Raw genomic sequence first — 13,751 nt, forward strand, 5'->3', positions numbered from 1 at the left:
TGAATAAGATGATACTTGCGGACAAAATGTATACTCAGTTTTTTTAGACTTCTGTAATAAATAAATACTTGCCAAAATCGAGCGGTACAATAAGAAATAAAAATGGCGGAACGCAAAATAATCTCTGCTTATTTAGAAAAAAATTGACACACTAACCCATTTTTACTTTTATAAAACTATTACCTTTTTATTTAAAAAAAAAACTTAAAACTACCACTGATTTAACGACTAACTCTAAGACGTATATTATAGCTACGAAAAATAAATTCAGTCCTACGCGGGGTAGCTAAGCAAAGCGTACGCACTCAGAAACTTATTGGGAATTTAAAAAGCGTTACTTAATTCCCGGACGCGGGAAATCTACAGGAAATTTATGATTTTTAACATAACTATGCCTGTTTTGTAAAATATTGTTTAAATGTACTTATATTATATTAAAATCTATCGTTGCATGTCAAAAAAGTGCATAAATATATACAGATTTTTAAATTCCCGTAAATTTCAGGTCACCGGGAATGTTTCCGGGAAGTTCAGGGAATATTCATGCCAAGCAAAATAGCACATGGGACTGGCACATTAGTGATCTTCACGCATGTTACCCTTTTTTAATACAAATTTTTAGTAGAGAAATATAATTAGGATTATGTGTCCATTCAGAATGCAAAATCGTATATCTTTTCACAGCAAATTGAATATAAAACAAACTTAAAAACGATACATAGATTACCCGTGTAAAACGATTCATCACTCAGATGACACTTATCAAAATATTTCATACTTATCAAGGAAATTTTTATAATATTTTGATAAAATACACCTTGTCGTTACAATCTATAAATACAAAAATATATAACACTTTTCGTAGGACAGAGCACAAGATGGCAAGGTATCTGGTTGTATTTCTTCTCGCAGTGGTAGCTAGCTGTAATGGTAAGACTTAAGTGTATATGCTTGTTTTAATATTAAACCTAGAACAACTGCTCTTTTAACTCATTGAAAAAAATACGAAAAAATGTGTAGTTGTGTTATGTTAATTCGAACTTATTCATTCGAACCTCAACAATGTAACAGCTATGAAATAGCTATTACGAGTCGAAACATAAATATACCACCTGATTTTATTTCAGCTGCCAGCTTCTTCCACGATCGCATCATCGGCGGAGATATTGCACCAGAAGGTCTAGCTCCATTCGCTGTTTCCCTTCGCACTGGTGTTTTGGTGAAGTCTCACTTCTGCGGAGGAACCATCATCTCTAGTCGCTTTGTGGTAACCGCTGCTCACTGTGTGGATGCTGTGTGGTCTAGTGGCATTATTGGAAGTGGATCTTTGTCTAGGTATTTATTCATTTAAAAAACAGACAATTGAAATATGAAAAAAACAAACAACAATATTAGACCCTTATAATCTATATTAAGAAATCGTCACAAAAGTATTTTAAATTTTAATAAAAAAAACGCAAATTTGATAAATTGAATGATAACAGATCAGAAAAAATGACACATAAAATCTTCGGACAGAGGCCACAAATCAAGAAAAACTGAAAATAGTTTTTTTGGATTAAGAGATGGAAACCTAATCGAACTGTACAAAAGGTAGAAATTTATGACCATTATCCTCATATTTTTTTCTTCGATCTTTCTTGTAGCAATCTTCAAGTTCTGTCAGGGACTCTATCCCAAAATAGCGGTGGACTAAAGTCAACGGTAAAACGTAACTTCACTCACCCAGAATGGAACACAAAGGCCATTAAGAATGATATCGGTATTTTCGAACTAACCAATGAGCTGGTCTTTGACGCCAATACTAAGCCTATTCTTTTGAATCCTGCAGTGATTGGTGAAGCAGAGGAACTCACGGCTGTTGGATGGGGATTAACAAGGGTAATATCATTAATATTTATTGTTGCAGATTTGCGATTTGCGTTAGACATTTTTTTTAGCCATTTTATTTTATTTTATTTTATTAGGGAAATCAACAGTTCTACATACATATTTTTAGTAAACAAACAGATATCGTGTATAAACTCAGAACTAATAACAGATTTCCACATAGTATACAAAGTTAGTAAAGAAAATATATTACATATCAAATAAATACATACAATTTATACATATCAAAATGTTATTTTCATGTATTCAATAATCAAAGATTTTTTAAATATTAATTTTAAGAACATTAAGTTACTGTAAATTGGACGGGATAAGGACAAAAATGCTTGAAGAGAGGATAAGGAGGGGAGGGGAGATGTACATATTTATTATTATAATGTCTACTAAGTTACATAAAACATTTTTAGTGTAAATTTTAAATCTGACAGAGTGATGTTTGACAATATAATCCATTTTTGATTGACGTACTTAAAAAAACATGGTATTCTTTCAGTATCCTGGTATTTCTTCTTCTACAGTTCTTAAATATTTAGAAACTCCTTCGATTAGTCACGAAGAGTGTGTGAAATTAAGGGATGCTTTGGCCAATCAGACCAGTGGATTTTTCCCGGAAATTTCCAAGGGAGAGATTTGCACATTGAAAGCCGTAGGACAAGCTGTTTGCCAGGTAATAAGAGTTTTTTTAACATCATCATCACATTCCCTTTCCGCAATCGCAGCGTACCTTGGTAATTTTTTGTTACATTAAGTTAAGATGATCAGTCTTACGCCTCAGATACCAGTCCAGGGACTATGAAATATTATGGTGTGAAAACACCCTTTCAAATAAATATTTTGTATCAGCTGTGTCGGGAATCGAATCCGAGACCTCTTGCATGGTAGGCAAACGCGCTGACCACGAAGCCATGAATATAGACTTAAATAAACTTTAACATAAATAAAAAACGTTCTACAGATTTGAATTCCTGATTAAAGATAAAAGTAATAATAAAAATTAAAGAAAATATCGGAAAGGGTTTTTTTTAATTTGAAGAAAATATTAATAATAGCGTATTTATGATTTACCTAAATATTTTCATTTTTGGAGCCATTTTCAACGAATTTTAAATAGATTTTTAAAGGTTTAAAATTTCATGATGGTGGCATTAACTTTACGGTTAATTCATTGTGTAATACTGTTGTAACTATTGTAACTGTTGTAACTACCGGTTTTGTAGTTACAACAGTTCCCCTATCAATGTTGAATTGAGAAATAAATAAAATCATATTTTATAATTTAAAGTGTAGAGATATTAAATGAAGTCAATATATTTTGTATAAACTGTTTGTTAACTCAATAAAACAAATAAACAAGTAAGTCTTTAGTCAAGTAGTAAATTTTATTTTTGTAAGGTTAAAGTTCGATCGTATTATTAAAGAAACCGGTCGATAAATAAATAAATAATGAGCGGTTGAAAACAATGTTTTAATTTTTATTTGAATTGTGAATAACTCACTAATAGAAAATCGGAATCACGTTTGGGTAGTAAGCTTCGAAACTCTAATCACTTGAGTCCGTGACAATAGCCACGGGACCACAATCCGTTTGATTTTAATTATATTACTGCCTTATAAATGACACTTCCTCTTGCCTTTGAAAAATGCAGATCTTACGTAGTCTTCTAATCCAGATTAGATGTTTTCTTCTTCAACATTAGCAAAGCACTTCACTGGTGGTAAATCATCAATATTTTATAATTTCAGGGTGATTCAGGCAGCGCTTTGTTTAATGATGATGGCCTGGTAGGAATAGTTTCATGGGGAATCCCATGCGCTACTGGTGCTCCTGACATGTTCACTAGAGTTTCCTACTTCCATGATTGGGTTGTAGAGATAGTTGGTTAATCATTGATTCCTTATTTTAAAGGATACTGAAATCGCAAACATTTGAAAAAAATAAAAAAAATATCACACCACCTACTATAACTTGTTTTATTACATTTGTTTATTTACATACATAAGTTTACTATACATTATTTAACACATAAGTCCCAACTCCATAAAGTCCTGTGTTGAGACGGGACTAGCAATGAGGAACTTCAGCCCTACGGGAAATGGGACACAAAAATGATTTCTTGCGCGCGGTAAAAATTAGAGCATTAAACTGTACAGTGAAATTTCTACTTTGAATGACGTCACTGGTTCATATTAACGATCCAATGATATGAGAGTATTGAAGGATATCCAGTTTAGTCACCGTAAACGAACCAATTGGAGGAACTGTCATAACAACCTCTGACATTAACAAAGAAAATATTCTATTAACAAAGAAAAAAGACACTGAACTTCCTCTTTAGTTGACACAGACACATGAGTCTATCACCACAAATATAGGATCAGAAACATAAAAATTAATAATAAAAAAAACACAAATATATATGTATGGCACATCAATATGGTAAACAGTAAACTCAAACATTCGGAAAATCATCAAGGAGTTTCCTACTCAAATCCCTCCCACTAAGAAAAATCCAGTCCTTAACTATTTGACTGAAAATAGTTTTTGTCCTTGAGAGCTTAATACGCTCTTTCAAAATATTGAACACTCTCGGTGCGATAAATGAGAGATGTCTCTGAGCAAAAGTCGTACGGGTTTTGGGTATGACATAATTCATGCTCTGGGAAAATCTCGCACGGACATTTTGCTGAAACCTCTCCTTATTGTTCGACCAGAAGTGTGTAAGTGCTTCTTTTAAATACAGTTGTCTCATATCCAGCACCTTCATGTATTGAAACAACAACATTAGCATTATGAGTATGAAATATTTGAAGTTTATAAAATTTATTGATTTATTTTTGCCATACTAACCCACCTATCATTGCATGTTTTTTTGTTTATTAAAAATAGATGAAAAAATTATTTGAAAAATCCTAGATAGAAAATATTAGGAAAAATAAGTATAATCTATCAACAATATTTTGAGTTTGTCCAAATTTTTGTGGTCGAGGACTGGATTCAACTCCCTTTAACATATTACAACAGAGACGAAGAACATTTTAGAGAAGGTAATATAGAAGTCTAGGCATCTAAAGGGCTCATGGCTGGTTTAAGTGGGCACTCTCATGGATGGGGTAATCATTGTTTCGCGGTGATAACCTGTCCGTTTGTCTACGTAACAATGTCTCGGAACAATGTTTTGTCATACTAATTGCTGTTTACCAGTGGACAATGGTCGAGTCCTAGGACAAAACAATATTGTATTGACCACGTATAAAAGGCCTTTAAGCTTTCCAAACAATTTGCTAAACTTACAGTGAAAGAAACGATGAAAGCTGTAGAGTTTAAATTTAATTTAAAACGTTGTTTCTGAAATATAAAAAGCTTATTCATTGTCAAAAAAGTGTTTTTTAATACATAAATAGTTCGTTTATTGACAAAAAAATGTTTTTTAGTATGAGCGAAACCAAAAGAAATTCCCCTGGTCTTTAAAAAGGTTTTCGAGTAAGTGGAGTGAGTACTTTTGATGTAGAAGTTCTAACATAAGCGCAACGGTGAAAATTATAAGTGTGTCACATAAGCCTCCAATCCATATTTGTATCTCGAAAATTATGTTTTTTTTTGTAATATATGCCAAAATATTTCGTCGTTCGTACAATGTAGATAGTCAGATAGATAGTAAATGAGTTATTTATATTTATATATTAGAAAAATCACATAAGCCAAATCACAAACAAATATTCAACTTAAACACTAAGGATTAATCAAGCAAGTAAAGGAGTGTGGTATAGCGGAATACTTGAGACAATCTATAGGTTCCTATATAGGCAATGCCTGTTCTAAGGAACCGATATGTTTCGGCAAAAATAATATCATCATTACTTTTCTTTTTCTAACCACCAGATAATCAATGTACTTTCTCAAGTTGAGGTTAGCGTCAACAAAAATCCCCAAATATTTGATGTCATCCACTCTTTCTAGTTGATTACAATTACAGAATTTGGGTTTGTTGCATTTTGATTCATGAATTCTTAATGATAACGTATGTTTGGGTTGACCCTTAACTGTTGAACTAAACTATGCAGAAAGTCTTAGGTTCGACTCCTAACTCGGTAAAAACAAAAGAAAACATCTTAGCCAGACAATTTCTCGCTTCTGCATCACAAATTGTTTTATAATTAGATTTCCCAGATAAATTAATATAATGATTGATTTGATTTCCCATAATAATCTAAAATTCAATAAATTCTTCAACAAGAAAAATGTTTGTCATTTAATGATTGTCTCATTGAAATTTACTAAAAAAAATATTTTATCTGATCGATACATTTGATATCATTTTTATTTTAAACAAAAATTAAAACGTTTAGTATGATTGATTATCGTAATTATTAAATAAAATACATTCATCTAAAATATTTGTTATTTGTAAGCATCGGGCATTAACTATGGCTGAACGTTGTTTTCTGTTAGTTTGCATTTTTCTACTATTTGCGCACGGTAAGAAAACCATTTAATTGTATTCATTTGCATATTATTAGACATTTAAATTAATATTTAAATTAACCTATGCCCGGGAGAATAACCAAAATAATTTTAAGTGTAAAATTGAACCAGAACCGAGGACGAGTGTTTTCTACTCGACGGATCCTTTCAGGTGAAAAATCCTGAAAAAGAAAAACGAAAAGAGAAAAGTTCGGCTCGTAGTGTAGTGGTTGATGTATTTGCCTACCTTGCTTGAACTTTTAGGTTTAATTTCAGGTAAGTCAGACGAAAAATAAGGTGGTTCAATATTGTAATATTGAATTGTTTCTGTTCTGGCATCTGAGGCATAAGACTGGTTTTATTACCTTGTTACAAAAATGATAGAGATATATTTAAATTGAAGCATCAGTTAAGTGCCCTATGCACTACTAAATACGAATGAGTAGGTGATGTTTTAAAATAGCCTCTTAGGCGTTCAATAAAAAAATCACAACGTAAACATTATTAATTTTGTCAAAAAAGTGATATATAATTATATTATTTTCGTGGATTTTAGGAGATGCATTCCCTAATCGGATTGTCGGTGGGATCCAAGCAGAGCCAGGGTTTGCTCCGTTTGCCGTCTCCATGAGGTCTGGTTTGGTTATCCAGAGTCATTTCTGTGGAGGATCCTTGATCACACCCAAGTTTGTAATCACCGCGGCACATTGCATTGATGCGGTCTACAGCAAAGGGCTTTCCAGGTATGCTAAAAACACAATTGAGAATAAAATTTTTATAGTTACAATAATGAATGTTAATAATACAGCGGATGCCCTTCGAGAGTCTTATTCACGTTTGCCTACTTTAAAAGGCATCAAATTTCCAAGTTCTGATGGAAATTTCTCACAATTTGTCGACATTTCATATCAGAGTTACAGATCATAGACATGAAAGCATATACAGGAGTTGTCAGTCAACTCAGATACCTGGAAGCTGTTTGTGGATGCCGTACGCTCCAACTACCCTTTTTAACGTCAAATCAACATTTTAGGGAAAACATTTGGTTTCAATTTAATATCAATTTTCTGCAGTACTTTGCCTCATTCAAATATTTTTTTCCAGATTTCAAATACCCCTTCTCTCAGATTTTGTCGATCCCTGTTGTAATTTGTTAATTTTGAATACCCTTTAAGTTGTTTCGGAACATTTCTAAATACGACGACTTAGTTGAAACAATAAAACAAGCTTTTTGCAAACAAATTTACTTCATCTATTCCTCTTCCGTTAGTGACTGGTCAATTTTTATATTTCTAGTTCCATCAGGATAATGGCTGGCTCCAATGGTCTCCATACTGGTGGTGTTGAGAAGTCCGTCAAAACAAACTTTACCCATCCTGGATGGAATAGGGAAGAAGACATCAAAAACGATCTCGGACTGTTTGAGCTGGCGAGCGCCTTCACCCTAACAAACCTTATCAAAACCATACCAATCAATAAAAATGTTATTGGAAACAATTCTCCACTTACTGTCGTTGGATGGGGAGCAAAGGTATGGTTTAGTTTCATTACTTTCCCTTTTTTTTCATGAATGATATAGTATTGATTTACTGATTGATACTTTATCTTTTTGTTCATGTCAAGTTAACATTGCAGAGGAATCCAAGGCCATTTTCATCTTCATATATAGATCTTATTTAACCGTTTCCTCATCATTTTCACAAATTTCATCAAGATATTAAGACAATATTAATTCTTCCAGTTGTCATTTGACTTATTTTATTATTATTGGTGTTTGCAATCCGCATGATGTTTTCTAATCAGTTCTGCATGTTGATACATTTCTCTAATTTTATATTATATATTTTTAGCAACTTGGAGGTGGTGTGACTGGCCTTCTTCAGTACCTTAATACTTTCTCACTCGGCCACAAGGAGTGCCTGAAGTTTAGGGATGACAATGCCCAGCTTTACCCCAATGGAAAGGTTCCTTTCATCTCTGAAATGGAAATCTGTACCTTCTTAGCTACAGGAAACGGCACATGCAACGTAAGATATCATCTAATAAAAAATAAAAAGAACTGTAAGAAAAATTATGTTATTAAACCAATATTGTTCATTGCCGTATTTTTTTATGAACAAAATAATATTGACTTTCAAAAATTCTAACTATTATTACGTAATATTACGGTTACTGGTGTGTTTAAAAAAATAATCTTTGGATTATTTTTTAGTTTTCTTTTCGTGTACAATATTTATCTTCTTGAGGTGCCTTGTCAGGTCCGTCCGACGTCGGCGATCACTACAGCGAAAGCATCTCAGTCCTGCGCTACTCCGCAGCCAGGACAACTGCTTAATGTATGTATTCGCTACAGTGATTCCTGGGAAAACATGACCAGAGTGGTTTCCCGTTGCCTTCTCTGGTGGATTTTTCTGTCGAGGTTGCCTTCTCTTAGCTGGTTTGTTCTGGTTTGGAGGCGCCAGAAACTCGCCTTTACCCTCTCGTTATCTGCTGTAATCACACCGTTATGAGTGTAATCCCATTGCCCGGGGTTCGCGACGTAGACGCTAACGAGTAGGACTAGTCAGTAGTGTTGCCGGTAGAATGCAACTGGGCGTTCGCAGCATTTTATAAAATCACACCCTCCAGCAAGATGTGACTCACTGCGACCCTACTGACAGTTTGAACCCAATATTTATATAAACTTCAAAAGAATGGTAATTTAATGTTTGTTCTTTGTTTAATTTCTGAATTAACTTTAAAAGAGTAACTTTATATTTAGTTATGTTTTTTTATATACGAGAATCTGGTAAAATGTTTTGGTGGTGGCGTATTTAAGGAGCATCTTCGCGTTTGCTTTAATGACAAACGAGGAAACTACAGACAACTCGCCAGGAGAAAGTGGACTATCGTCGTTCATTAACATTCCTTCCGATCTATTTGAAGAGTGTTCGGCATTTGGTGTCTTGCTATCATCGGTATCTTTCATTGCCTTAACTATATCTATCAGGGATAATTTTACCCCTCGTGACAAATCTTTATCACTTATCACTATATTAATATATAGTAAATCATCATAAAGACACAGCTATTTCTGCACCCAGTAAAGCAAGGAGCACTCACATTTGAATATTGATAAAAATGTTTTTTGTGTGACAGTTAGGTTAAGATGCCAGTAATTTTCTCTATGCCGGGAGTCAAAACCAGCACCTCATGCATGGTAATCAAAATCTCCAACATACGCCTTTGTAATTTTGATAGCATATTAAATGTTTTATTTATTTTTTACCGTGACAGGTAAATGGATAACGACATAGATCATATATTCAGATTTGAGAAAATTCACGTTAATTATTGAGATCTCACTGGGAGTTGAACTGGAAACCCTTGCGCGTGCGTGTGGTATTAATGTTTTTTTTTGTTTATTTTAAACAGGGTGATTCCGGAAGCGCTTTGTACAATGGAGAAGGAATTGTAGGAACTGTTTCATGGGGCCTTCCTTGTGCGAAGGGTGCGCCAGATGTCTACACCAGAGTGTCAGCATACATTGACTGGATTGAACCAATAATTTCATAAATATGATTGTAAAATATGTACAAGACAGTAAAACATGAGAACGAATTTGTGTTTTTTTTTTAAATTACTAGAATCGATTTGTATAACTCCATATTTATAAATAAATTATTTAATTTATTGATTAAGAATATTACTCTTACGTGCGAGTAAATACGAGAGATAAATATCTCAATTAAGAACATGAAGTATGTAAGCAAAGACTATGGCCTTATGCTGTAACTAATTCGTTTCGTAAAATTATTCGTATCAAATTAGTAGGAATGAGAGCTAAATATGGTTTTGATTGCATTGAAATGAGATGAATAGATGACGAACAAACGAACAAACGAACGAACGAACGAACTTCTTCTTCTTCTTTTTATCAGCCCGTTTCTCTCCATTGCTGGATATAGGCTTCTTCCAATTTTTTCCATGTTTTTCTGTTATGAGCACTCTGTTTCTATCCATGGCCCACGAGTTCGACGACATCGTCAGTTCATCTCATTTGTGATCTCCTTACTTTCGTAGGGTCTCCAGTTTAGTATTCTGGGGGTCCACCTATCGACTTCTTGTCTCGCCACATGACCCGCCCACTGCCATTTTTGTCTTCCCACTCTTTTTGCGATATTGGTCACCTTTGTACGGCGTCTTATCTCCTCATTCCTTATTCGGTCTCCTAAGGAGACGCCCAGCATTTGTCTTTCCATAGACCGCTGGGTGCACTTAATTTTGTGAACACTTCTAGCAGTGAGTGACATGGTTTCAAGATCGTATGTTGCCACCGGCAGAACGAACGAACTTATTGAACGAAATTGTGACGGAATAAGCCTGCTGGTCCCCCCGACGCTGGTGACCACTATGGCGAATGTCGTCCGGAACTTTAGAATGCAGTAAATTCTCTGCTCAAAGCCATTGCTCGGTTTTTTTTCGCCGGAATCTGTTATCTATCGATGGTGAATGTTACACAATGTGTAAAGTGGCCACTTAAACCAGCCAATGACAGTTCATTAGCCCAGTAAATGCCTAGACTTGCATATTCCCTCCTCGAAAATATTTTCGCTCTCGGTTGCAACAAATAATGATCTAAATAACTCCCTAGAGAGGAAATCCAGCCAGTCTGCAAACATTTAGATATACTCAAAACACTGTTGATTCGTTCCACGCTGTCTCACATAAAAAAACTTTTTTTATTGTTTTACAATTTTATTGTTTTGCATAAATAAAACATCTATGTCAGGATAACTCATAAATATTTATTTATTTAACTTTTTGTACATAATGTTATTTGTACATTGGCGGGCTTATAGCCAAATGGCAATTTCTTCCAACCAACCAATAAATAAATTAGGTATAAAAATAAAAAAAACAAAAACTATGATACTTCACTATGAAAACAATAAATTTAAGTTAGAAAGGAAAAACAATACGTTTTTTAATATTAATTGACAGGGAGGAGGTCAGGGGGAAAACGAAACTTGCAGTACTTAATACTGATTTGTACTGAATGGGCATCTTTTTAATCGAATATAAGACCTGCTATAACATCGTATTATTATTATAAATAAATAAATTTAATAAAAATACAAGATATAGGTAAACGTTGCAAGTAAGTAGGTACTTGTTGCAAAGTTTTGAAATCTTAGCACGTCCATTTGGGCTAACCCTTGTCAGGCTTCAGGGGGCGAGTGGGAGGGGGTTGTGGGGAGAGGGGAGGGTCCGGCAACCCCCCTTTCACCCCGTTTAGTCACCCACCCCCCCTCCCAAGACCCTAAATCTTATTTGACAAGCGGACCATCTAGGGTTTTTGGGTCAGAATACTGCGCAAATATTCTGAAACAGATTTCCAAGCAAGGCGATAATCAAGAGGAAAGACTTCGTTTTATCAAGCGAAGGTCTGTCCGTTCGTTCGTACGTTAAAATATATAAATAGAATTATAATACAAGTATATATATAAATATAAATAAATATATTACAACGGAGATGAAAAACGTTTTGTGTATAGATGTTTAAATTTAGGGAGAATGGTGAATGTTACACAGTGTGTAAAGTAAAACAGCCATTGCCAGATCATAAGCCCTGTGGACGCCTAGAATTCTACATTACCTTCTCTAAAATGTTCTTCATCTCTGTTGTAATATGTTAGTATTAACAGCCTAGGGGGCTAAATCCAGTCCTTGTCTACAAAATTTGGACAAACTCAAAACATTGTTAAATATAAATTCATTCGTTGTTACCCTATCCGCACTCGGTGCCCGGTATTTTTTGACATTATAATGCCCAGTATTTTTATTTATACATTTATTACATAAATAAGTAAATATTCAATACCAGGGAATCTATGCCCAGTGAGATGTTTACAGAAAAAATAAAAAATCTAATGTTTTATGTGAAATAAATAAATATACAACAGTAGTAAATGACAAAATAAACACGGAGCGTCCTCTGGTTAGGATAGCTTCCATCTTACATGGCTCAGCCTGTTCTAAGATGGACATTTTTTTTTTAAAGTATAAGTAGTTCTATACTAATGTGACATAACAATAACAGAAAAAAAAACTACTTAATTATAAATGCATAGCTAATCAAATGTAAGATCTATCCAACAAATCATTATTATTTAAATATAAAATATATATATGTGCTAAGAATACATAATGTTACTTAAACATAAATGATATGGTAAAATTTATGGTAAAAAACAATTGTAAAATAATGTTATAATTACATAAGAACACAAATAATATTTGTATCAACTATATAAAGTAATTGTTTATTAATCTACACATGTTTTTCAAAAAAATCTCTCGCTACACTATTTACATATGCAGTTGTTTTTATTTCAAAATTTTATTTACACTTTGAGTCCTTTGTATTTGGCAAATCATTAAATGTTTTTGGAGCATTGTTTGTAGTGTTTGCTTATATGATTATTAAAATATTAGAAAAATATTGTAGCATCATAATTACTACAGTTCTCTTCACGATGAACTCAATTCTTCCGGCCAGAAGCATTTGGGCGAAAACACGTTTGTTATTAGATTTTTTTTACCCATCGACCCATAAAACCTTATTTATACGATAATTAGTTAGCTAGCCAGGTTTATAAAGGCGGAAGTCATATTTACCTTGTGAATCATAAAACTTACCTTGGGCATATGACAGTATGCCTCTAAGTGCCTGGCAGCGAGTTCAATAGCATATAGCAGTAACTCATCATACGCCTATAAAATTTATTAGGTATATGATACACGTGCTTAGTATAAGGAGGTATGTTCAACATGCGCCTTGCAAATCAGCAAACTTGAGCCAATATTTTAGAAGCAAATAAACGTTAAAAATACAAGATCGCCCAAGAACAGACACTGTTAGAACAAAACTTTTTCTTAGATTATCAGAAATAAAAACATTGCGACCTATCGTAAGAACTCTCAGAGATACATGTTTAGTATAGACAAGAATTTATCGATATTATTCCTGGCCGATTACCTTTCTTTCCCGTTCTTCCCTTGACCCATCGTTATACCAATTACCTTCCTTACACCAATATAGAAGAAATAACAAATTAAAAGATTTGAATTTAGAACAAAACAAACAACGTTTTGACATTACTAAAGATTGCATAAAAATTCTTGGATTCGTCGCGCGTCGTTATATAAGGTATCATAAATCGTTACATAATTCATGGTGAATTTTTATCATCCAGTGCCTAAAATTAAAAAACGCCCTCATCGTATCAAAGGTAGGTCCATTTCCGTGTTCCTTTCCTTTCTTCAAATACTTCCAATCTTTTACAAAACTGGATGAAATTAGTTTTTGCCACAGTCACTTTTTCGTTAACATACCTATTGAAGAGATTTGCAGAAC

At 33.6% G+C, this 13,751-nt stretch overlaps 1 protein-coding gene across 1 annotated transcript; it reads left to right on the plus strand.

The window, feature by feature from the left end:
* Positions 1-873: 873 nt before the first annotated feature.
* LOC148281300 (transmembrane protease serine 9-like) lies at positions 874-9,925 on the plus strand. Its single transcript, XM_088226915.1, has 10 exons — positions 874-930; positions 1,128-1,335; positions 1,647-1,881; positions 2,384-2,557; positions 3,634-3,765; positions 6,301-6,367; positions 6,909-7,095; positions 7,649-7,883; positions 8,203-8,379; positions 9,767-9,925. Exons 1-10 carry the CDS (start codon positions 879-881, stop codon positions 9,905-9,907), a joined length of 1,608 nt encoding a protein of 535 aa, XP_088083041.1. The 5' UTR covers positions 874-878; the 3' UTR covers positions 9,908-9,925.
* The last annotated feature ends 3,826 nt before the right edge of the window (positions 9,926-13,751 follow it).

The sequence above is a fragment of the Micrasema longulum genome, unplaced genomic scaffold, assembly GCF_059751315.1.
Source record: "Micrasema longulum isolate JH-2025_06_02 unplaced genomic scaffold, ASM5975131v1 h1tg000472l, whole genome shotgun sequence".
NCBI classification, from domain to species: domain Eukaryota; kingdom Metazoa; phylum Arthropoda; class Insecta; order Trichoptera; family Brachycentridae; genus Micrasema; species Micrasema longulum.

Excerpts from the sequence above, each read along its gene's own strand:
- LOC148281300 (XM_088226915.1), top strand. The coding sequence starts at position 879 with ATGGCAAGGTATCTGGTTGTATTTCTTCTCGCAGTGGTAGCTAGCTGT. Across the intron at positions 7,884-8,202 it reads TCGTTGGATGGGGAGCAAAG|CAACTTGGAGGTGGTGTGAC; the intron begins GTATGGTTTAGT and ends ATATATTTTTAG. Across the intron at positions 8,380-9,766 it reads CAGGAAACGGCACATGCAAC|GGTGATTCCGGAAGCGCTTT; the intron begins GTAAGATATCAT and ends TATTTTAAACAG.